This window comes from Danio rerio, chromosome 9 (assembly GCF_052040795.2).
Source record: "Danio rerio strain M-AB ecotype USA chromosome 9, GRCz13ab, whole genome shotgun sequence".
Classification (NCBI taxonomy): domain Eukaryota; kingdom Metazoa; phylum Chordata; class Actinopteri; order Cypriniformes; family Danionidae; genus Danio; species Danio rerio.
In genome coordinates, this window is record NC_141029.1 from 49,386,223 (window position 1) to 49,413,505 (window position 27,283).

Sequence of the window (27,283 nt, forward strand, 5' to 3'; positions counted from 1 at the left end):
TTAAAAGACTGTAGCATTGTGTAATATAAATCAGTTAATAAATAACAATATATAAAAAAGGACAATATATATTTTATATTTTTATGTTATATTTTTATATTTTAAATGTGTGTGTGTGTGTGTGTGTGTGTGTGTGTGTGTATATATATAGGTATACATAACAAATATTTTATTTTCAGGTGAAACAGCCTTTAAAATCAATATTTTAATTATATTGTTGTTTATATAATTAAATAATATATTTATAATTAAATAAATATAAATAATTTGTATTTTTGCATGCCTTTATTTATTTAGTGTTCCCTAAGTTTCATTAAAATGACGTACCAGTTCTATTGTTATAGTATAATGCAAATGTGTCTTTATTTGGTTTTGTTTTTGGTTTCTATTGTGATGGTTTAATGTAAATTTGTCTTTTATTTATTGAACTCCAAGAAGAATACCTTGGTAGTTTCTAATGAGGATTTATATAAACAAAAATCATAAGAATATAGTAAGAAAAATCATTTGCTTTACTAAAACTGGTAATAACAAACACCCATCCATGTTTACCTAGTGAAATTGAGAACCACTGGCAAAATCAATCAGTACATTCCATGCACAGTAATCTATCATCAGTCATGAGAGAACATGCCGTATAAAATCAGAAAGGTGTTCTTGAAATACAATCGAGGCCTTGACAAAAAGCCGGAAACACAGCAGGCGAACAGTTTTTAGCAGACAGGTGAAGGTGTTTCTGGAGGTCTGAACCATCCAACACAGGCTCATTGGGGATACGCGCCCAGGGCTACATATTTGAGATCAGCTGCTCAGCTGCATTTAGTGTGTAAAACAAACGCTAAGCAGCGGTATGATGCTGTCGACAACTTCTGTTTAAAATTTTGCACTACTACTGGTCACTTATCTCTTTAAGGACGGCTTTTCTGGCATGATCAGCTTGCTCAGTAGCTCGTCTTGTACAGCATCTAACTTGTGGTGGATCAAGGCATAGGCAATGTGGGCAATCGCCCAGGGCGGCATTTTGCTTCACTTTCATCCATGAGAGGGCAACATTACACAACTATCGTTTGCCTAGAGTGGCAGATAATGTTGCGTTGGTACTGTATTTGAGATTATTACAAATGTTCACAGCAGCCTCTAGTGGATTCATGAAAAAAAAAAAAAATCTGCAAGCATACGTTTCCCTGGCCACGTATTTCACGGTCCCGATGGTAGCCCTGGGCATGTTTCTCCAATGAGCCTGGGTGGCAAACATTACATGCACAGACAAGGTAAAAAAGAGGAGTGCGGTTCTCTCTCTAGACACGGCAGTCAAAGTCAGGTTAAACACAACAAACAGAGAAATAAATGAATCAAATACGCAGAGCATCACTGGGTTTACCATGGCCATCAGCTGAACTCTTCTGCCCTAAATCATTTCCACAGGAGTACCGTCACAGTGGGGAAGAACATGGCATTGTTTCAGAGTGGATAGCAAATGATAAACACGTTACAGATCTAGGTTAACTAATGCTTATACTAATACATGCTATCACACCTGACCTATTTGTTTGTTGGAGTACTTTCTTCTTAAGTTCAAACTTTTTTCTAGTTAGTTATGAAATCAGGCTTGAATCTGCACCAGATCAAACTATCTAAAATTGCTTGGTGGTATAAGAAACATTTTAATTATCCCTTTAATGCATCTAGTCAGCACATGGATATACTGATTGTTTAAAATGACCATTTCTAAAAGCTAAACATTGAATTAGTTAAAAACATAAACAAAATGTTCCTTTTTTTAAGGGGAATTTTTATTTTAAAAAATAGAGCTTTTAAATACATGTTCCAGATTCGGTTTATTACATTTATATTTGCAATTAAAGGCAAATGTAATAGCCCTCTTTTCCTTTACTTTTCCCAAGTTACATAAAGGAAATGTTCATTGTATGTACTATAATTATTCTGGAGAGAGAGAGATTCTTACTTATTTTTATTTACCTATTTAACCTAGTTGATCTTTTGCAAAAAAGTTAGAAACATATTACATATCAATGCACAAACAAAAGACATTAGTTCAATGTATTGTTTAAAAAAATTGTTACAACAAAATCTCCATCAATAAAGCACTTTGGAAATATCAAAATGTTACAAAAGTGAAAGAAAAGTTTTACTTTAGCTGTATATTAAATAAATTATAAAGAATGTCCAGTTTAAAGTATGTAAGTATTATTTATTATAGCATATTTTAGTCCAAAATTATATATATAGTTTTTTATACAACAGTTTTGTCTGGTTCTTGAATCTTGATTGGCTGATCAGCAAATTACAGCACTCGTACAGCCTCTTCACCCTTGTGTATTACTCCACCCACATACAGCGACAAGTAGAGAACACTCTACAGTTTGAGAATATTACTGCTGTTGGACAACATAATGTTTTTTGAGGTTTTTTTTTTTGTCAAGAATGTAGCTGTTTAGATTGCAACTATGTAGTTTATTTATAAGGATAGTGCCTATTTTAAATATATATAATTTCTGAGATTCAGTGCATCGGCCTTCAGTCTGTCTGAGTAGACCAAAGAAAGTGATGGTTGACGTTTCCTTCACAAAATGGCGACAGAGACTGCATAATAAGTCCTTAGGGAGAAAATGCAGCATATATTACAAACTACAGCTGAACAAATCTTTATAAATCAGGTAAGTGACATTCTAAGTCGATCTCTCTCTATGTTGTAGTGCTGTATTTATTCCATAGTATTCTGGTAGTGTTTGTTTTGCTTTGGCTTTTTCGGGGTTAATTATTGTGATCTCCCAATTGCAACAGAGAAATACTGGGAAATTTCTAGACTGATGGCATGTCATGCCGTTTAGCCTTATAATCTTAAAATGTGAGCAAAATCACCCGTTTCGTCATCACTTTAGACATTACGCTAGAGAATCATTCAAATACTAGCTCTTAAATGGTGTGTAAAGTAGCAACGTTTTCTGCTGTTCTGACTTCAGCTGCAGATGTGAATGAATGGCGGAAGAAAGTATTTCCTTATGCAAAAGAGTTTAAGACTGTCCGTGTTGGATTTTCTTTTTTATATACACGATTATGCCGTCGAACTGTTGTATAAAGCAGGGGTTCTCAAAGTGGGGGTCGGGACCCCTCGAGGGGTCGCGGGACAATGAAGAGGGGTCGCCTGGTGATTTAAAAAAATCTATTTATTATTATTAAATCATATAAGAATGACCATATTTTATCCATAACCTACAGATAAGAAAAAATATAGTCGTTTATAATTACTATATAGTTACTATAGTAGTTTATAGTTACTAGTTCTATTGGATTGCGACCCCAGTGGGAATTACATTATATTAAAGACACAGCAATAGCATCAGATGCAGCAGATAGATTTTATAACACCAGGTTAAAGTTTCTGGCCCATTTACAGCACTGACATTAAACGAAGAATATACCTGGGTGTATTGGTGTGTGTGTGACATTGCATGCAAGGTTTCTGTATTTATAGCCAGGATATTGGGGGTCGCGAGTCACTGGGATTGTCATTTTGGGGGTCGCAGGCTGAAAAGTTTGGGAACCCCTGGTATAAAGGGCAATATCACACAATATCGCACTGGTAGTCGTGTGATATTGCTCATATATAATATATAATATATAATAACAATACGATTTTTTTGACTCTACATTTTAATAAATTTATGCAACTCTTTAAATGCCATTTTATTATAAATGTTCTTCTGGAACGGCCTTACTGTAATTATTGTTTTTTATTAAATAAAACTTAATTTAAAATGTATTTTTATTTTAAATAAGTGTTTTGAAATGACCACATATTTGAATAGATTTTAATTTTATGCAACTCTTTATTTGGCCACAATTGTCATTTTAATAGAATTGCTCTTCTGGAAGAGCTTTACTGTAACTGTAATTATTGCTTTTTTATAAATAAAATCTTAATCAAAAATGTATTTTCAAATATATTTTTATTTTTAATTTTTCAAAACGCAACAGAAGATCTTAATTAGAATCTAAAGCATCACACTATCAGAGAGAAATCATTAAAAAATGCCACAAATGATTCATTTTCCACAATCAGTAATGTGTTTTTCTCACCTGCGCCCTGCTTGAGCATATCTGCCGCCGGGTTGGTTGGTGTTGCGATCTCAGGTGACTCTTCCAGAGGATCTGCAAACATGAGCGCAGATCAGAGGTCAAACTGAGCACATCCTGTCAGGCTGAGTGTTATAACCTGTCGTTCGCCTGCAGGAATGCATACTATGCCAGTAATCAAAGCGTCTGGCAAACATGCCGTCACACTGTGTTTGAAAAGGCGGAAATGCACACGTAAAGGTCTGCGGCTTTGTGCCCTTTGACACCTGAATGGCATATAGCAGTTGGCTGAGGACAGAGGACTGAACGAGGATGAATGTTCACAATTATTCACACTAGACAAACAGGACATACATCATCATGACCAAGGACACAGATAAATGAGGTCATAATGAAAGTCCAAGTATAGAAAACACATGCATACACACAAAGGAATGAGATTAGTAGAGAAAAAACATGCTTCTAGTCATATTGTTATATATTTGAGACATTATTGCATCTTCCTTAAATGTGAACAGCACTCATGCATGTTCAAGTGCCCAAAAACCATGTATTTTCATGCAAAATATAATGTACATGCTGACAAAAATATAGTGGGATAAATGTTGCTGGATAAAAAACCCTATCTGTGAAAAAAGTGTAATATTTTATTAAACGAAAACACAAAGTGTGATATGGTATAAAATTGCTGGACTAACTACGATGTGCATATTAAAAAATGATCATGTATAATAATGCTGGACAAAAAAACTGCACACAAATAGTGATCTTCTATGACAATGCTTGACAAAAATTCCAATTCGCACATACAAAAAAATATAATGTAAAATAATACTGGAAAACCAGTATGCACACATCCATTGTGTAATATTTCAAATGTTCAAAAAAACATGTATTTTCATGCTAAATGTTGGATATTGCAATTAAATTCTGGGCGAAATACATTAATAAAGTGTTATTGGGTATGAAATTGCTGGACAAAAACACAGATATGCATATAAAAAATTATAATGTATGATAATGCAGGACAAAACCAACAACACAAAAATTATGATCTTGTATGAAAACTGCCGCAGTAGATAGTGCTGTCGCCTCACAGCAAGAAGGTCGCTGGGTCGAACCTCGGCTCAGTTGGCGTTTCTGTGAGGAGTTTGCATGTTCTCCCTGCCTTCGCGTGGGTTTCCTCCGGGTGCTCCGGTTTCCCCCACAGTCCAAAGACATGCGGTACAGGTGAATTGGGTAGGCTAAATTGTCCGTAGTGTATGAGTGTGTGTGTGAATGTGTGTGTGGATGTTTCTCAGAGATGGATTGCAGCTGGAAGGGCATCTGCTGCGTAAAAAACTTGCTGGATAAGTTGGCGGTTCATTCTGCTGTGGCGACCACGGATTAATAAAGGGACTAAGCCGACAAGAAAATGAATGAATGAATGAATGTATGAAAATTCTTGACAAAAAAAAAATCATATAAATAAATTATAATGTATGATAAAACAAATATGGACAAATTTATTGTGTAATATTGGCACACATGAATGCAAAAATAAATAAATAAATAAAAATTAAATGAAAAAAAAAATTAAATATATAAAACAAAATTTAAGCACTTTTATGATGTGGAATTTGTCTACATTTTATTGTCTTTTGGTATTTAAGTTGTATTGTTTACCTTTAAAGTAAAACAAAGCATACAGGTTTTTATTGTGGTCCCTTTTATGTGTATAGTGATAGTGTTATGTGTATATATCACCGTTGCGGTCCCTGTTATGTGTGTATGTTGTCTCACCTCTGGTTGGTATGACTAGTTTGCAGGGCAGTGCCAGTGGAGTGATGGAGTGCTGGTAGACCAGCGCAGACAGGCAGCCTGAACACACAACATCAAAACAAAATTGGGCTCAGATTTACGAGCAGAAATCAGAGGAGGGCATACTTCACATTACAGCCCTACTGAAGTGGTCAATCTTTGACGCCTGATATGACAAACCATAAATCCATGTTGCTGTCCAGTTGAAAGTTGGAAGACATGCAATACACGAGCTGTGTTTCTTTATTAAACCTTTGCTGGAAATATTTGACTATATTAGGGAAAACGAGCTCTGGCAGGACTATGTTTGGGCATGAGAATAAACTACTTGCACCAGGTTGATGGCGGAAAGGAAACCTGCTATAATCAGCTTCTAAAATGTTCCTCCTTCAGCAATCAGATTTTATCAACACTAACAGGAAATGAGGACGCTTTGTTATTTCATATTAGGGCCATTTTAAAGCAATAACTTACTTCTGGATAGCTACTTGCTTTCATGTTGTTCCAAAAATGCCATTAATGTCGACATTTGAAAGTGAATGAAAGGTAAACATTGATCAGCTATAAAAGCACAACTGTTTATGCCTGTTTCCACTGTCAAAATGTCCCAAAAAGCGAACCGTACCATACCACTTTTTAGCAAAAACAGATTGAGGTAAAGTTGGTTTTATATTCGAAAATTTGTGAATTTTGGAACAGTAAGAATTTGTGACGTGCATTATTGAAAGTTTTGGTTTGAAAGTATGCAAGTAAAACATCATTAGCATTATTTAATTGACCTTGCACAATGTTGTATTTTAATAGTCACTGGCTTCTTATATGATTTCCCTATTTCGAATTTCAAAAGAATACTTTTATGAAAGTGCATTAAGGAGTACATTATACATATATATTTATATATATATATATATATATATACACATATATATATATATACATATATATTTATATATATACACACACAGGGCTTAACATTAAAAACCTAGCCACTGTGGCTAGTAGATTTGCAACATTACTAGCCATTCGCTATTTTCATTAGCCACACATTTGTTGTTTGGAAAATATATTTTATATGCATAAATTTGACTTTGACATGCTTAAATTACTTAATTTAGATGTTGTGTTGTCCACATGCCTTCTCATTCATTTCACTTTGTGTGTGTGGGGTTGTGTATGAGCTTGCTCAGTGTGCATGAGCGAATCAGTTGTGTCGCATTGCAATTAGTTTTTATTACACATGTATTTTTTTAGGGCTTAAAAATTAGGAATTTACCAAATTTATCTCTGATCACACCAAAAAGAAATAATCATTTATTTGCCACAAATTTTAAATGTGTTCAAACAAGCAATAATGATGTATATATATAATTTTTTTAAAAATCTTGAGCTCTGGAAAGCAGCAGGACTCTGGGTGCACAAGCATTTTTGTCTATTCTATTTCAAAGAGAACTGATCGCACCAGTTGCACTTCCCCTACCCACGGTTGTTTCACGTAAGTTAACGGGAGCGCGCACGCTTTTTAACAGTCGCGCATATCACATCACCAGTGCGCGCGAGTGATCATACTCTCATAAGGTAATCACCTGCTTTTGCTCTCGCGAACACAGTTATTTTTGTCAGTCGTGCTGCTTCTCGATTCTAAGATCACATTTTGGACCACCCTTATTGTCGAACCCTGCTTTAAGAAAACTACATTGTAAAAAATGTTTTCCAACCAGCCAAAGTGGCTAGTGGGAGCAGCTGTCTTACCCACCAGAGCTGAAATCTGTGCGGGTGTTAATGTAAAGCCCTGAATGTAATTAAGCGGGTGTTAATGTAAAGCCCTGTATATGTGTGTGTGTGTATATAATCAATATAAGATTTTACCAGTGTGAAGGGAGTTTACTCACATGTGAGTTGTTTTACTATTTTAGTCAGCTTACTATTAACTATTTGGAACAAAACAACTGATCTATGGGTATAAAATCACTCCAAAACAACACCAGTGTGAATTTGTGATCTTGCTTGGACTATGCCTTTAAAAATAAACTGTGTTTCTTGGCATGACAAGCCTCTATAACATCCATGGGATCTTTTTTTAAAGATCCCATATGTTTTTTAAAAGAATTGTTAAAACTGTAGTAAAAAGCGTTGTAGCTACCATCAGATAAATTAAAAGTAGCCCTATAGGGATTATACAGAATTTCCTCTTGTTTCCATACAAAAACAAAAATAAATAATAAACAACAAAGTTTGGAAGGACAAAAGAACAAACAATTGGTGATGAATTTTTGGGTGAAATGTTTGTGTGAGATCCCGTTCAGTAACAAAACTGCAACTCCTGACAACACACAAATCCTTGCCAATTTCCCCCCACACCTGTTTTCACTCCCACTCATCACATTTTTCTTTGTCTTTTCTGCATTTCATAATAAACACACCCTCACGAAATGGTTACCATAACAGAATGTTAGAGCTCTTACGCAAGCCTGCCCAGCCCCTGAATTGTCATGTCTCCTTATTTGATGTGGAACGGGCCATATTGAAGAAGACAGAACTGTCCATTAAACAGACTGGGCCTCCGTGTAATGTGGTCCGCAGACAGTAAATTACAGAGAGGCCATCTTTGAGCTGTACTTAATAATCTCAGCTGCTTCCATGCTGGCGTTTTGGACTCGCAGATGTTCTGCAGCTTTCTGGGAGCAACACGGACAGCTTGATTTAAAGGATTCACATGTTAACCACACAAGCATTTGTTCTACATGCTTGACAGATTGGTCTTTCACATTAGTGAACATTCAACAAATCATTCTAATAACAAGTCATGAGAAACTTTGAGGCTTCGTAGGCAATATTGTGTGAACGAAAGGGAAAACTCATCAAAAGTTGTCCTGTTTTAGTTTCTTACAAAATGTAATATGGTGTGTGTTAAAGGCGAAGTTAACTCAAAGAAAAATATTGTTAGCATTCACTTGTCTTTCACTTTTTCAAAACATATGTGAGTTTCTTCTGTTGAACACAAAAGAAGATATTTTGAAGAATGCTGGCACCCATTGACTTAGAATTGCATAGAATTGTTTTTCTTTACTATGTAAGTCAATGGGTACAAGCAACTATCATTCTTCAGAATATATTTTTTTGTGTTCAACAGAAGAAAGAAAGGTCATTAAGGTTTTTAATAAGTGAAGGGCGAGTGAATTTTTATTTTTGAGTGAACTATCCCTTTAAGACACCCAATGCTTTTATTATAAAAAAAAAAGCCGAACTATTAAAAAAATAATAATATTATTAACTTTTTAGTTAACTCGACTTCTGATACAGAATCGATATTGAGCAGAGAAAAAAACTGTTTGATGTTCTGCCACATGATGGCGACAGAGACGGCAAATTAAGTCCTTAGGGGAGAAAAACACAGCTGAACAAATCATAAAACAGGTAAGTGATATTCTAAGTCGATCTCTCTTTTGTATGTTATAGTGCTATATGTATACCATAGTAATCTGATAGTGTTTGCTTTGCTTTGGTTTTTTTGTGGTTAATTATTGTAATATCCCAATTGCAATACTAAAATACTAGAAAATCTTTTTAGACTGATGGCATTTCCTGCCGTTTCAGTCTTATAATTTTAAAATGTCAGCAAAATCACATTTTATCAGCACTTTAGACATTATACTTGAGAATCATTCAAACACTAGCTCAGATGTAAGAAACAGGTTGTGTCCGAAAGCTTTATAATGATCCTTTTAAAGTGATTAAATCTATTTGTAAAGTCTAAATACATGTAAAATCTTTTTTTTTTTTTGTAATTTCTGTCAATTGTTTCTCATATTATACTTTAAAATGCACATTAGCAAGCTAATGTTGTTTTTGTGCGTGTCTTTTTACATGCTAATAAGCTTCTGCTTCCCACCCACTTTTCAGAGAAGCATTTGATTTCTCTGGCGGCAACAATCAGACCATCTCGGACAAACACTGCTGAGTGGGCTTTAGAAAAGGTAGAAAATGCAAAAATTGAAAATGTCTGATTTACCAAAGTACGGCTCGTTGGGGCAGCCCTTCAGTCTCACACCCTTCGGACTCGTCTCAATTAGAAAATGCCTCACCAACTCATTAGTGACATCTCCAGCTGTAATGATAAAGAATATGAAGTCAAAATCTAAAGACTTTGGCCAAAAAAATAAATAAAAACATCATTTGATGAAGTGACCCAACTTGTAGTCTAACTTATAATGACCCAATTTGCTCAATATTCACATTATCTTAATTAAGTGACTTATAAATTAAGATAAAATAAGCACTTTAAATCCTTAAGAGCAGAAATATATACACTCACTGGCCACTTTATTAGGTACACCTTATTAAAACCGGGCTGGACCCTCTTTTGCCTTCAGAACTGCCTTAATCCCTTATGATTCAACAAGGTACTGGAAATATTCCTCAGAACTGTGAGTGAACTCATTGTCATTGTCCAGTCTGAGATGATTAGTGCTTTATGACATGGTGCGTTATCCTGCTGGAAGTAGCCATCAGAAGATGGGTACGCTGTGGTCATAAAGCATGGGTCTCAAACTCAATTCCTGGAGAGCCGCAGCTCTTCACAGTTTTGCAATCAAAGTGCACAAGACTTAAGCTGTGGTCACACTAGAGTTTGATAATGTGAAATTCTGTTGTGCAGCGCTGCAAAAAGGGGCGGCAATAAACAAGATTATTAGGCATTAAAAAAGCGAGCGATTGCTACATGTTTTAAATTTCTGTCCAGAGAGGTCATGTTTTGATCCTCGGTTGGTCTCACAAAGTCAAGTGATGCGATATTGCAGGTCAGAGTTCACCAAGCTTGAACTTTGCACCGCAGCAACCTGCGAAACTTAACGCATGACCCTGCGTTTCTGGTCTGATGCATTCACGTGTGTATGAATGGAAGTCTACGGGAGGGAAAGCCCAGTGTGACCGCAGCTTAATAGAGACTATTAAGCAGGTGTGACTTTGAGGTGGTTGGAGCTAACATCTGCAGAGCTGTGGCCCTCTAGGAATTGAGTTTGAGACCACTGTCATAAAGGGATAGACATGGTTAGCAATAATAGTCAGGTAGGCTGCGGTGTTGACACAACGCTCAATTGAAACTAATCTGCCCAAAGTGTGCCAAGGAAATATCCCCCACACCTTTACACCATCTCCACCAGCTTGAATCGTTGATACAAGGCAGGATGGATCCATGCTTTCATGTTGTCGATGCCAAATTCTGACCCTACCATCCGAATGTGGCAGCAGAAATCAAGACTCAGACCAGGCAACATTTTTTCAGCATTCTGTTGTCCAATTTTGCTGAGTCTGTGCGAATTGTAGCCTCAGTTTCCTGATCTGTTGCTGTAGCCCATCCGCCTTAAGGTTCGACATGTTGTGTATTCAGAGATGCTCTTCTGCATACCTCTGATGTAACAAGGGTTTATTTAAATTACAGCTGCCTTTCTATCAGCTGGAACCAGTCTGGCCATTCTCCTCTGACTTCTCGCATGAACAGGGCATTTGCGCCCACAGAACTGCCGCTCACTGGATATTTTCTCTTTTTCAGACCTACACTTTAAACCCAATAGGTCAGAAATTTTTGAAATACTCAGACCAGCCCGTTTGGCACCAACAACCATGCCACATTCAAAGTCACTTTAATCACCTTTCTTCCTCATTCTGATGCTCGGTTTGAACTGCAGCAGGTTGTCTTGACCATGTCTACATGCCTAAATGCATTGAGCTGCTGCCATGTGTTTGGCAGATTTGAAATGTGCGTTAACGAACAGTTGGGCAGGTGTACCTAATAAAGTGGCCAGTGAGAGTAGATACTATAACAAGTCTAAGTTTCGTCGTTTATTATTATTTATTTTATTTCATTAAATAGTTTTGAGTCCTTGAAATTAAATGTTTGTAGGAAAGCGTCTGGTGTATATAGAGAGGACAGGAAAGAGCGTGTATCCTACAGGTGGTTTGTCAAGCGCACTGCATAATGTTTTCCCAGCAAGATGATGTGTTTATAAGAATGGAAAAAGAGCGTGTCTCTGACAGGTGGTTTGTCTCAAAATTGCACAATATATATTTGAATTCAAGCAATATTTCATGTGTTTTTCTAATGTATATTTTGGTAACACCTTATTTTGATGATCCATTTGAGTATTAGTAGACTGTCTGCCTAATGTCCGTTCATACTGCACCTTCAACAGACATTTAACTGACTATAAGAAACACTAACCCCAACCTAACAGTCTACTTATATTCTAATGAGAATTAGTTGGCATGTAGATGCAATGTAACTTATATTTCACAAACAGCTCATCAAAATAAAATGTGACCTTTAATTTTTATTGTGTTATATTGACAAGAAAAATTATTTGGAAGTGAACGTAAGAGACATCTTTTTAAATGAACTGCAATAACAGCACAGAGTTCATTTTGATCAAACTTAATCTGCCAACTGTGAAAAGAATCTAAAACAAATCTCTAAATGAGTAAACAATTCTATCTAGTGTCCTTTTTTCATAATATCTGGCCACAAAATGCCATAAATGACTAATCAGAATCAATAATTCAGAAATGCTGCAATAATATTTAGCAAATGATATGAGTAGGTGTTTTAAAACCTCTGGCTGGAAGCGGAGGCTTTCCACTGTCCTTTGTTTTGTAATGAAACACTGTAAGCCTTTAAGTGTGTGTTGTTGGTTTTGTATGCAAGGCTTATGATCAGATCTCCTAACTGAAAGAGATTTGGGGAATGCTTTTCTGCATTAGCAGCATACTGAGAGGAAGCACATGACATACCTTTCTTTGTAGGTTGAGTGGTTGGAGGTGGTGAAGCCACTTTCATAGCCAAGCCGTAGGCTCCTCTGAATGAATGACTGTCCCGAATCACAAAGGCTCCAGGATCTTGATCCTTCAGCATGTTAATCGCTGAAGTCCGGAGTAGAAAAAAAAAACACAGACAATGTTTGTACCAGAATATAAGCTCCTTTGTTTTTGTTTTTTTGTTTGTTTTTGATACTAGTAAATATTTCAAACTTAGAAAAACGGAATATTTATATATTCCTGTCATATATATATATATATATATATATATATATATATATATATATATATATATATATATATATATATATATATATATATATAATATTTAATACTGGATGCTACACAAAATTATTATATTTTTATTGTGCATTATATTGCATTATATTATTATAATTATATTGTGCATATACTTTAGTTTAGTCAGTACTTAAGCCAGATTTGGAGCTAATCTAACAAAATAAAGTACAATAACGATCCTAAAATGAGTACACCCAAATTATGTTAGGGAGAAATATTAAATATAAAATTTTAAAAAGAGGGAAAAATCAAGAGAAGCAAAAAATGAAAAAATAAAAATAAATAAATGAATAAATAAATAAATAAATAAATAAATAAATAAATAAATAAATAAATAAATAAATAAATAAATGTTTAAAATTTAAAACTTTTTTCCAAGAAAAATATCCAAATTCTAATTTTTGTTTGTGCCCCTTCAGTACTCAACTATATGGGTGGATGATTTGTTTCAGTTTGAGAAAAATAAGGATTTAATCACTTATTTTATCACAAACCTCAGTTATATTTGCGATTTTTTTTTTAATATGTCATAATTTTAAAGATTATGGGCCCTATCATACTCATGGCGCAATGCAGCGCAAGGTGCAACGCAATTGTTGTTTGCTAGTTTCAGCTTGGCTCAAGAGTCGTTTTGACGTTTTGCGCCACGATGTTTAAATAGCAAATGCATTTGCCTATTTTAATAGGCATTCTGGTCTAGAAAAGGAGGCGTGTTGAGGTGTATTGCTGGCGCGTTGCTATTTTGAGAAACTATAATAGACTGTTAAACAGACCAGAACAAAGCCAGTCTATTATCAAGTGCAGAGCGCGTTTGTTGTGTGCCTCACTTTGTAGAGTGTACAGCAATACGCAAATATCTTTACATATGAAAAAGAATTAAAATGCTAAGGATACATATAGGATATAATAAGAACATATATAGGATATAAATATAAAATCCTATAAAGGATATAGGATATAAAAAAACCATATACTTTCATGCCTTCTTCATCTCAGGGAGGCTTTTTCGGTTTATTCATAATAATGTGTATAATGTTATTATTATTAGCAGTATTATTTATTATATCAATATTTATATTTTTTATTAAAAACAAGCTTAGATTTGTCCACCTGTCAGGTTTTAGACCATATGGGGCAAAGAATGTGTAGTAGGATATAACTCAGTTTTTTAACCACACTTCGTTATTATTGTTCATTTATTCGTTTGCTGGAAATTAGAACTGAATTTAGAAATAGTTTTGAAACAAATCTGTGCTTAAATTAAATTAATTATGTATAGGCTGATACTTTATACTTAGGCTAATAATTGTACAATGCCAAATTGGTTGACATTGCCCAATGCTAGTATAGTAAGCAATAGGATTGGGTACCGAAACCCGGTGCCATTATTGCACCGACAGCTTTGTAACCGGTATGTACCGGATTAAATCAGCATATTGATTTCGGTGCCACTGGTGCTGCGACAAGGACGTACGAAGCATCAAAGGTGCAAAGGCACACTTAGTTACACGTTGTCACCATCTCTAAACATTTAATTCTAAACAACTTTGAGGGATATGGACAGTGTCAGCGACATCAGGCGTTTTTTCTTGTTGCTTAGGGAATGGAAGCATGCAACGCACGCAGTACAGCGCATTCGGTGAGCGAGAGCGACTCTCTTCAGATCAACACGCATGATTGCATTCATCAAATTTGCTTAAACTAAGCGTTCTAAATCGTATTTTACATGCAAGGATTCTGACACAGCAACTTGTGCACTTGCTCTCCCTGCCAGTGACGATGCTGCTCGCATTAACTTAGTTCCCCGCATTCGTCAGAGGTTGGCACCCAAACTGACATGGGTATTAGCGATTTTAACACTTTTACTATAGGAAGTGCTCAACTATGCACAGAACATTATTAATCAGAAATCTAGCGTACATAGTTTTACGTTAGGAAACGCAGTATTGAATTTACAAACAGTCTGCAAGTACTAAAGAACAGATGTAACATTGATCATATTCAAGTTATGATTAACTCGTTTAGTTTTGCCTTAATTCATTTTTGATTTCCGTCTCAACAAAAGATTTATTTACAACACATTTGTAAACATAATAGTTTAACTAACTCGTTTCAAATATCTACTTTAACTTCCCTAGTCAGTGCATAACATTTTGCTAGTTATTTTGCAAGACAGTTGTATTCAGACAAAGTCCCTTTAAGTATTTTATAGTCTTTTATTCAGATTAAAGTGTAATTTAAAGACTTAATTAGTTAACTACGAAAGTTTAAATAATTAGTCAAAGTATTTTGTAACTGATTTGTTGTTTATATCAAAAAATATACAGTAAATATTTCTTAAGGAGGCTAATAATACTGACCTTGTTTTTTTTTTTTATTAAAAACTGCTTTTATTCAAGAATAAACAATAACAAATATGACTTATTATGAATTCATAATTATTAGTTTTTTTTAGGAAACTCTAAACATTTTCAGAAACATTATTTTAAATGAATAGGGGGGCAAAATAAATTGACTTCAACTGTAGGCCTATCTGTTGAAGTTTACAGGTGCAACAATGTGCCTTGATGTACTTGAATGTTAGAAATGTCTTATCCTACACCAGTACAAAGTTACTTGACTAATAAATTAACAAGGAAGATTATTTTGAGTTTAAGTTATTTAATTATCTTGTTTATGAAGACTGCAGAGTGATGCATGAGTACTACCAGTAATTTTAAATATTTTTTTTAATTTTAAGTATATTTTAAATATAGGTTACTTCCAGTAATTTATTTTAAGTATTTTGTGATATATGTTAAAATGTGCCCCCCAAAAATATAAGTGGCCCATGCCCGCAAATGACCAAAAGTAATGTATTAATGGAATTCAGATATATAAAATATGAATTGATATTTAGTTTAAACTTTATTATATTGTTCTATTAAAATTATTTTTTAAAAGATTGTCAAATAAAATATTTTTCTAGAGTCATAATTTTGTGGCTTAAAAGTATCTGTTCAGGCACCTTTTTGGCACCGGTACCGTTTTAAAAGTATCGATTTAGCACCGGTATCGAAATAAACCCAAACGATACCCAACCCTAGTAAGCATTCTGACAAAAAATATAAGAAGTATTTTCGTTGCATCAAAAAGTGTGGTAATGATAACCAGTAGTGCTTAAAATGTCAGTTGATTCTCGTACAACTGCACATTGGTCCACTTTTCGAGAAAAAAAAAAGAACCACCACTTTTAATAGGCTGACTACAGGCCTGCAACATCAATTAATTTCTAAGATGATAACCTGTGTTTGTGTATATTTATCATTTACAACATGAAGATGTGACAGTAAACTGCAAACAAATTGCTGCAAATTACCCTGCAGTTTTACACACAGAGATAAGGAGTGAGCAAAGAAAAAAAGAGGTTTATTTTTATCGTTAAGACAAGCTAATGAAACAACGATGTTTGCTGTGTTTAACTAAGCACATGTGTCGAGTGCAGCGTGATGTCACTGCATGTGTTTGCGTTTAAAAAGAGGTCTCCAACGCAGATGATCTAATCCAATAAGAGCACGGAGGAGAACCAGATGTGCAGACCAGCAGCGATTGACCTCATATATGGTGGCAGGAGACATATTTGACTCTTTATGGGAGTTATGAGCCTCCATTTGGGGGTCTAAATATAGGTAAATTAACCCTGCAACATATATATTGGACTGCGCCCTTACCTTGGTCTCTCGAGATATCTGGTTTATACCAGTATTTGGACGTGTCCTGGACAAACTTCACGTTCATTCTGGTTTCTGGACTTCCATCTGGGAAATGAAAAATACGTTTTATTTAGCGGTCCATCAGCTGTAATGTAGGATTAGTTCAGGATGTATATGCTACCTAATGTATGTCTTTTTAAAACTAAATTGACGTGCACACAACTGTTCAGGTTCATCTGTATTAGGGCTACCATCATTCTTAATAAATTATAGTCAGTAACTCTGACAATAAGCACAAGGCTTCTGGAGATTAAACAGACTATAAGTACTGTCATACAGTTTTGTAATAACTGCTTAAAAATGCTATATTTTAATAATATAATTGAAAAATACAATCTATTAAATGATAACATTAACAACAACAATAATAATAATGTACACAATGCAAATACAATATTTATGTCATTTATAACAAGTAAATTATTTACATTTCATTATGTATGTATTTATTTATTTAATTATTTATTTATTTATTTATTTATTTATTTATTAGCAAGGGGTTTCTTTTTATTTTATTTTATGCTCACCGAGGCTGCATTTTCGATACAGTTAAACCAGTAATATTTTGATTTTTTTGCGCAATCATTTATTATTATTATTATTATTATTATTATTATTATTATTATTATTATTACTACTACTATTACTACTATATAAGACTAAATCATAAAAAAATTATAGAGTTAAACCAATAATATTAAGATTTTGTGCAATCGTTTATTATTATTATTAAGGGTGTTATAATACGTGTATTCATATTGAACCGTTCGGTATAAGACTTTCGGTTCGGTAGGCATTACAAACCGAACGATTCAGACTAATATCTAAAAAGATCAAAAAGAATAAGTGCAATATTTTATGCAATATATTTTATGCAATACATTTGGGAGTGCAGAAAATTGATGTCGTATGACCAGTTTTCACAGCAAAATGTCGCACCACGTGTTTGGAATTAATCAAAAACGGCTCATAACTTTTGCTTTGTGTAATTTTTTGAACTGTACACCTTAGCTGTAATTTGATAAGTGACTTATTTGAAATGAGACCCAGCTAAAATGTATGCACCAAAGCATTTGATTGAAAGTTTGGCAATCATTTAACATGAAGTCATTTTCATATCAATGTTCAAAGAGTGGGGAAGACAGTTAAAAGGTTAATTTCAAACTCATTTTGATTCTGCTTTTTCTTATGGTGGGTCCACACCAAACGCAGAGCACCATGTCTCGCTTGAATTTTCCACTTAGTTGAAATATTTGACCTTGAGTAATAGACGCAACTGAGTCGAGTTCTGCTTTATCGCAGAAAACGTGCCATGCATTCCAAATCATGTATGCCGCTCAGCAGAAACTTGTTTGCGCATTTGTCTGTAATCTATGCTCGTAAATTCTTACTTTCACTTTTGGTGTGAACCAGACATTAGACTTACCACACATGTTGAGTTTGGAGAAATCGGGGAGTGTGTGGAAGAAATGAACGCTTGGAGTGCTGCCGCCACTGGACACCGGTGAGGACATCTTCCCATTGAGCGTCCCATAGGACAGGCCACCATTGGTGCGGTCACTGCTGGACATGCGTCTCTTTTCGGGCAACTGAGGTTGGAAAGCAGGACTCCCCTGTCTGAATCCCGCTCCCTCGATGTATCCTGCTGGAGAAACTGGGAAAGACGGTGTAGATGGCGGCTGGTATCCTGAAGAGCTGCTTTGGCGTGACAGAGCTCCGTGTCGCTCTTCTGGAGTGGTGTAACCGCTGTACATCGGGTGCCTATCCAGGCTGGGGCTACCCTGTGTTAGGGAAGGGTGGCGTCCTAGTACAGGACTACCCTGACTGGGATGACTAAGCGAGGACTGTCTGCTTAGGACCGGGCTGCCTTGGTTGGGTAGGGTAATGGACTGCTGTCTACTCAACACTGGACTGCTTTGGTTTGCTTGATTCAGGGATGCCTGTCGGTTGAGGACTGGACTGCTCTGGACAGCTTGTCCCATTGGCTGCCTGCTGAGAATTGGACTACTCTGAATCCCCTGGGTGACAGGATACTGTCTGCTCAGTATGGGACTGCTTTGTGTACCCTGGGACACCATAGTGTGTCTTCCTTGCACTGGACTACCAGCAATTCCAGGCACATGACCATTAGCTGGAGCCTGCTGTCGCCCAAGTATGGGACCATCCTGATTTGCTAATCTGTGTTGAAAGTTGGGAACGGACGCCATGTCAGAAAGGATGGTGTGATGTCTTGTCCCAGGACTTCCAGAAAGTGGCTGGATGGTGGTGGTATTATTTTGCATGGCCTCTGCTGGAGAAGGGCTGATGTAGCTACCCAACATGGAGGTTGGGTAGGGGGGTGGTGGTGGTTGGTATGGGATTTCGGAGGGCTGGAAATGGAAAATGTCGACAGCAGCCTGGGATAAAGAATTCATCCCGACCCCGCTGTCAGCCAATGTGCTTTCGCTAAAAGAACACAGAAACAAATAAAATGTTTATGAAAAATATATACAGTTGAAGTCAGAATTATTTTAATAAAGGCATTTAGGGCATACCTCTCAACCCTCCTGTTTTTCCCGGGATTCTCCCATATTTTACAGTTCTATTCAGCTATCATCCCATAAAGGTATTTTCCTGTATTTCTCCCGTATTTTCAATCTGTCTATGAAGGGTGGCAATAAACATTAAAGAGCCGATTCTCCCTATACGCAACCCATACTGCCCCTTGCTCTTAAATGAGTCTGTTCTGTGCTTTTGTTTTATTTAGGCATGAAAACACTTTGAAATAAATATAAAAACGGTGGGATTCCCCTCCTTTTCATTACAGGCAAGGCAAGGCAAGGCAAGGTAAACTTTATTTATAGAGCACAATTTTACACAACCTTGGTTGATCCAAAGTGCTTTACAATAAAATAAACTAGACAATAAAACAAAAAAAAAAATGGTATTAAAAATAAATTGAATTATATTTAAAAGTAATACTAAAATACAAATAATAAAAAATAACATGCATGCATCACTCAAAGGCAAGAGAGTAAAAATAAGTCTTTAAGTTAGATTTAAAAGCATCCAAAGAAGGAGAGATTCTGATGTTTGGAGGGAGACTGTTCCAGAGCCTTGGGGCCGCAACACTGAAAGCTCGATCACCTTTTTGACTTGCAGCGAGACCGAGGGACAGATAAAAGAAACTGGTCATGGGATCTTAACGGTCTACAAGCTGCATATGGCCTAATAAGCTCACTGACATAGGCCGGGGCAGAATTGTGCAAAGCTTTATAAGTGAAAAGAAGAATTTTAAAATCAACTCTGTGTTTTATAGGTAGCCAATGCAATGAGGCGAGACAGGGGAGATATGATCTCTTTTCTTGGTGCCGTCACCCCTCCTATGCAATCCTCAAAACATCCTCAAGTCATATAGCGGTGCGTGACAGTCAGCTGACCCACTCCACAATGATTAACAGACTCTGTTTCCCAAACGGATTCTGTAAACGCAAATTTAATCAGAGCGAAAGTCTGGGTTTTGGTTGCGTGTTTGAACAGTCATATACACATAATTAATAATAATACCAACTAAAGATGTTGATCTTGGTGGGGTAACTAATTTTGTCCTAAATAAGCAGAAAAAGTTAGGAGAGCAATCGAATGTTTTAATTTGAACGTTAGATGTGTGCATTTTTTTAAAATAAATAACCTCTGTTATTTAATGTAATCAAACGAAAAATCCATATAAATGAGAGATTCATTTGTTGCTCTTTAATAAGAATGTGTAAGTAATACAGTGAAGAAAAAGATTAATGAGATTTGATAACTTGGTTCTATTTCTTTATAATAGCTATTTATGTTAATAAGCTGACCTGTTTTTTAATGTATTTGATGCTAATATATACTTTTTTTTTCTCTTTTGTAACTAATAATAATAATAAAACATATTAGTAACAGTTTAACTGTTTATTTACAATGAAACAGCTCCAGATTAACAGATTTAGTAATTTGAGGTTTTTGTAGGGGGCATATCCCTTATTTCCACATACCAATGTTGACAGGTATGATTAGGGGCAGTTCAGAAATAGTTACAGGGGAACAAAACCCACGGGAGTGACACTTACACTGGATCTGGGTTCTGAATGGGGCTGCTGGAGGAAAGTGGAGCATTGTAAGCATGGGACGGTCCGGCAGGACGAGCTAAGCTGTCGCTGTCATATGTTGGAGATGCAGGTACTGCTGCTGCCTTCGCCACAGACTCCACATAACTACGAGGCTCTGGAGAAAAAAAAGAAAAAAGAAGAAAAAAAAGAAAAATAGCTGTGAGCACAAGAGTTTAGCAGAGTCAAACAAATTAATGAGCACATGTAAAACATGCCCTGATGATTTAATGTGCTTGAAATGGAAACTGATGAAAATGAGCAGGTTATGATACTCTATATTGATTTTTGAGGAAGTAAACACATGGAAACTGGACCGAGAGGAAACACTCCTCTACGCACATACTGTACATTTTAACGGATAGTTCACCTATGATTTAAATTTAAAATAGTCACATTAACCTTTCACCAGAAATTTCACATAATGAATAATCTATCATTATGTCCTCACCTGTTTCAAACCTTTATGGGTTTCTTTCTTCTGTTAAACAAAAGAAGATATTTCAAAGAAATCCTGTAACCATTGACTTTAGTATTAGATCTTTAGTATTTGTTTTTTCTACTATGAAAGTCACAGGTTTTCAACATTCATTTATCCATTTTCTTTTTGGCTTAGTCCCTTTATTAATCTGGGAACCACCAATTTATCCAGCATATGTTTTACACAGCAGATGCCCTTCCAGCTGCAACCCACCACTGGGAAACATCCATCCATACACACTCATTCACACACATACACTACAGACAATTTAGCTTAATTAAACTGTACCACATGTTTGTTTGTTTTTTGGACTATGTAAACATGGGGAGAACATGCAAACTCCACATAGAAATGTCAACTGACCCAGCTGGGGCTTGAACCAGTGACCTTCTTGCTGTGAGGTGATCGTGCAACCCATTGTGGCAACTTTCTGCCCAGGTTTTCAACATACTTTAAAATATCTTCTTTTGTTTTTAACAAAATAAATAAACTCATAAAGCTTTATAACCACTTAAGGGAGAGTAAAGGGTAGTTAACCTTTATTATTTGTGTAAACTTTTCCATAGAGACACTAGATCTAAACCTGAATTGCGAACTTTACTAAAGTCAAAGATTAAATGTAGTTTATCTTCTTGAGAAATAAAAAAATAAAAAATAAATAAAAAACAAATGCAGAAGACGTTGATGTGAAAGATGACAAAAAGCTGTTTAGATGTACTGTTAAATCTAGTACATTCTTACCTTCCTCATCCTCACTCTCTGTTTATCCGACAGCAGCAAAAAATAAAATAAATAAATAGATAAATCATAAAACAAAGAAGTTCAAGTAGATGGGATTATTTAAATTGACATTTCATCTACATAATTGTCATAATTTACTTAAACTATAACATTCAGTTTTATCCATAAACATACTGTGAATGATGTCTATAGGAAATGGATTATTTGTATAAAAATATGAACATGAATATATTGGGTTAATTTACTGCTCATCATTTATTAACACTTTCATAAATTATATCAGTTGTTATCAATACATTTACTTATTTTTTTTTGTATTTGTGTATGTTGTGTTTATGACCTCAACAAACCCTCAAATCAGGCTCAAATCCTAAAATTGTAATATGTTTAACTTACGTTTATTAGATAATTCCTATATACACTCATCAGCCACTTTATTAGGTACACCTTACTAGTACTGGGTTGAACCCCTTCAGAGCTGCCTTTATCCATCTTGGATGCCATCACAATAAGGGTACACTGTGGTCATAAAGGGATAGACATAGTCAGCAACAATACTCAGGTAGGCTGTGGTGTTGACAGGATGCTCAATTGGTACTAATGGGCTCAAAGTGTGCCAAGAAAATATCTCCCACACCATCACAACACCACCAGCAGCCTGAACTGTTGATACAAGGCAGGATGGATCCATGCTTTCATGTTGTTGATGCCAAATTCTGACCCGACCATTCAAACATTGCAGCAGAAATCCAGACTCATCAGACGAGGCAACATTTTTTAATCTTCTATTGTCCAATTTTGGTGAGTCTGTGCGAATTGGCTAAGTTACCTTTTCTTAGCTGACAAGAGTGGCACCCGGTGTGGTCTTCTGGTGTTGTGCTTGAAAATCCCAGTAGATCAGAAACTTCTGAATTAGACCAGCCCGTCTGGCACCAACAACCATGCCACATTCAAAGTCAGTTAAATCACCTTTATTCCCTAATCTGATGCTCGGTTTGAACTGCAGCAGGTCGTCTTGACCATGTCTGCATGCTTAAATACTTTGAGTTGCTGCCATGTGATTGGCTGATTAGAAATTTGCGTTAACGAGCAGTTGGACAGGTGTACCTAATAAAGTGGCCGGTGAGTGTAAATAACTATGCAAACAATAAACTTAAAACAACAGTTTATGAATACATGTTCAGCTTTAGATACCCATATTAGAGAATTTATTTATTGTTTTCTTGATTGTTTTCTTTTATTATTTTGACAAGTAGAAATAAAAAATAAAGAGCACAATTCGAAACTTTAAAATAGACATATATGTTTCATCTCCTTTCGTATTTTTTGGAAGAAAATAAATTAAAACAAATTGATATGCAAAACCCCCCAATACTTATAATAAAACAAAAACCAGGAAATGCAACCAACACAAACAGTCTAATCTTCATTAGCATTTTTGGCTGCTCCGAATACCAGCCGGTGCAGTTTAAAATGCTTAAATCGACATCCTTTATCTTCAATAAGCACATGACATCATTTAAGCTAACTATAGTAAGACAAAGAGGCCCCTATGACACATCATCTCGTAATAATGTTAGTGTGTGCACCGTATGTATGTATGGCTCTTGTGTTTTAGCAGGCCTCAAATTAACTCCCTAAGGAACGATGCTAAAATCAGCACTGCATGAGAACTTGCTCCAAACTACTTCAATCTGCAGATCTTTGTAGGATCCTGTTACCTCTCAATCTACAGAAAAACTACATGTTTTTTGCGCCTGTTGGCCTCTGAGAGTCAATCTCACCAAAGCTGAGGCAAAAGCAGGTCATATATCACCCCAAAATCAAAGAAAATCAACAAAGAAAATGTGATGTCATGCGGTTCACCCCAAAGCAGTTTTACTAAAAGAAAATAATTCATTTTTTATTAGGTGAATGTTTTCTGAGTTTATATGTTTTGTATTTGTTAGTTTATATTTACATCTCAACAAATAAAAAAGTACAAAAACATTGCACTTGAAATTACTTCAATCACTTTACATTAGTGGTTTGTTCTGAAGTTTTATAATAATAAAAATAATAAAACACATTTCTTTATAATATTGACTTCAACTGTTGTAATATATTTTGAAAAGTATATTTAATTTTATTCCAGTAAGCTAAAAAGAACAAGATGTTCTTCAAAAGAAGAAAAAAATTATAGGAAATACTTTAAACTAAAAATAAATTAATAAATAAAAAATAAAATAAACAAATAAATAAATAAAATAACAAATATCATTAAATAACATAAATAACAAATAAATAAATAAATAAAATTTTCTCTCTAATGATTGGGAAATATTTGATAAAGAAATACTGTCACAGGAGGGTTAATAAGTTTGCAAATGCCTCAAAAGAGAACATGCAAACAGCAGATGAAACTAAGGCTTTGTTCCAAAGGAAATCTAGTGAGCTTTCTTGTTCTCTAAATGGGGAACTTCCTTTTAAGGAAACATCCTGAAGCGAACAAGAGAATTGAGTAAACAATGGTTTATTTTTATTTAGTTTCTAATGTGCGCTGTAAAATAGAACCAGACTTTAAAAAAAAAATTATAAAAAAACATAACACAAAGCATTGACTAAAGCAGCACTTTTTAATTCAATTAAACCAACCTGCGCCATCTTAGAAGAGGAATTTTCCACCACAAAAGTATAGGAGGTTATTATTATTACTATTATTATTACTATTATTATTATTATTATTATTATTATTATTATTATTATTACTAGTATTTTTGTATTATTATTATTATTATTATTATTATTATTATTATTATTATTACTATTATTTTTATTATTATTATTACTATTATTATTATTATTATTACTATTATTATTATTACTATTATTATTATTATTATTATTATTATTATTATTATTATTATTATTACTATTATTATTATTTTTATTATTATTATTACTATTATTATTTTTATTATTATTATTATTTATCATTAATTTATTAATTTTTTTAAAATATTTGTTTCAGTTTATTATATTTTATTTTATTTTTTATGTTAGAGATATTAGTTATTCTAGCTAGTATTAGCTTTTAAACATTTTATTTAGCAGTAGATTTGTTTTTCAACAGAATTAAATCACTTTTATAAAGAGTTTTTTTAAACTGGCAATCTTTTGAATAACCTTTAAAGATTATATCAGATTCAATTACACATAATAAATAAATAAATAAATAAATAAATAAATAAATAAATAAATAAATAAATAAATAAATAAACAAACAAACAAATAGCAATATTTTAAGATGAAATGATTTTTCACAATACTATCTTTTTTTTTTGTCTGGCAAAGCAGAAGGAGACTTACTGGCCTGTCATTTTGTCTATGTAATGCTTTCTTTACCCTTCCACTGCTGCTCACAAGGTTTTGCAACAAATCACTTTCACTTAACAGACCACAGTAAAATGATCCCAATATAACCGCATATGAAAAGAAAACACCAATCCATTTAAAGATATGTATGAGCTCACGGCTCAAGAGCGGCGAAAAAGAGAAGGGGAAACACTTGAGAGGGACAAATGAAATATTATTTTGATATATTGCCCACAAGATGCATTTGAGCTCCCTTTATGGAGAACGTCATGGAGCGGCTCAGACTAAAGCCAAGAGACCTGTGTGTGTGTGTTTGTGTATGGCTTGTATTTTCGACATTATAGGCACCAAATGTCCCCACAAGTGTAGCAATACCAGTTGTTGACCTTTGTTTTAGTCCTCATGAAGAACACAGCTCATAAATTACACAGAATGAAGTTTGAAGTTTGATTTTACATTTGAAAATGTAAAAATGCAGATTGATTTCTGTGATGTGGTTTAGGGATAGGTTTGAGGTATAAAAAATATAGTTCGTACAAACATCATTACGTCTATGGAAAGTCTTCATAAATATAGCTTTACAAGTGTGTGTGTGTGTGTCTGTGATTTAATAATAATAATAATAATAATAATAATAATAATAATATTAATAATAATAATCTAATTTGTAGACTAAAAAAATTAAAAAGCTAAACAGAGATTAACAGTTAGTAACTTACAAAACTATACTAAATAAAATAAAATAACGATTAGAAATGAATAAACAAATCATTTTCAGAATTATTAATTAATAAGGTAATAGAAAATACAGTTTCTACAGTATAAAAACAATGGTAACCTATGTAATGTCCCCACAATTCACAAAAAAAAAAAATAATAATGTTGGTGTGTGTGGGTGTGAGAATCACCTGAGCCTGTCTGGTTGAGCAGGATCTCAGCAGGGTTGTGGGGCTTCAGGCCCAGAAAGGACAGTGGTGTTTTAGCCAATCCTGGAGGAGATCGACCTAAAGCCACACAGAACACAAAATAATCTTATCATTGAGAATATTACTGACTAAAAGTTTTTTGGTTCAAAACATGCTCTGAGCAAGAACATTAGGGCAGATAATTGTAGCTTGGCCAAACATATTGTTAAATACTAAATTAATAAATTTTAGATTAAACATTACATTTCTTGTGTTAGGAAGAAGCTGAATACTGTATAAATGCTTTATCCCGGTAGGTCATGAGATATGATGGATTAAATGTAGTAAGGAATTCTTTGACATGTTGATTTTATTTATATTATTATTTACTGTTGCACATTATAATTTTTATATTTATATTTTTTTATTTAAAATGTATTGCTCCAAAGATACTTTTTACTTATTTTGATTTTGATTTTATTAACCATTTTTGATTTAGTTTTTTTTTTTTCTGCATTTTTTTATTTTGCAAATGTATTAATTTGATAATTAATAATTATTTAATTGTTTTCTATTTTCATTTCATTTAAAAGTTTAGTGATCTATTTCTATATATATATATATTTTTTTTTATTTAAAAACGTCTGGAGCAGCGCCACCTTTTAGCCAAAATTGCTTGGCCCCTTTATTGCTGCTTGCAGCTATATTTATTATTATTATTATTATTATTATTATTATTATTATTATTATTATTATTATTATTATTGTTGTTGTTGTTGTTGTTGTTGTTGTTACTGATTTGTTTATTATTATTATCATTACTGTTGTTGTTGTTGTTGATGATGATTTGTTTTTATTATTATCATTAATCTTAATTATTTATTATTTTCACTAAATATTTATTTTATCTCAATTTAAATACAT

At 34.2% G+C, this 27,283-nt stretch overlaps 1 protein-coding gene across 53 annotated transcripts in view; it reads right to left on the reverse strand.

The window, feature by feature from the left end:
• tns1b (tensin 1b) overlaps positions 1-27,283 on the reverse strand; it is a 479,302-nt gene that overhangs the window by 10,296 nt on the left and 441,723 nt on the right. For 21 of the 53 annotated variants that reach the window (XM_087266576.1, XM_087266566.1, XM_087266563.1 and 18 more), the window contains 9 exon segments: positions 26,363-26,458; positions 20,843-20,996; positions 18,184-19,202; positions 16,716-16,802; positions 12,682-12,810; positions 9,908-10,003; positions 5,881-5,958; positions 4,102-4,173; positions 1,382-1,408 (listed from right to left, as the gene is read on the reverse strand). In XM_087266576.1, coding sequence (XP_087122702.1) covers positions 1,382-1,408; positions 4,102-4,173; positions 5,881-5,958; positions 9,908-10,003; positions 12,682-12,810; positions 16,716-16,802; positions 18,184-19,202; positions 20,843-20,996; positions 26,363-26,458 — 1,758 coding nt within the window. 53 annotated transcript variants of the gene reach the window in all.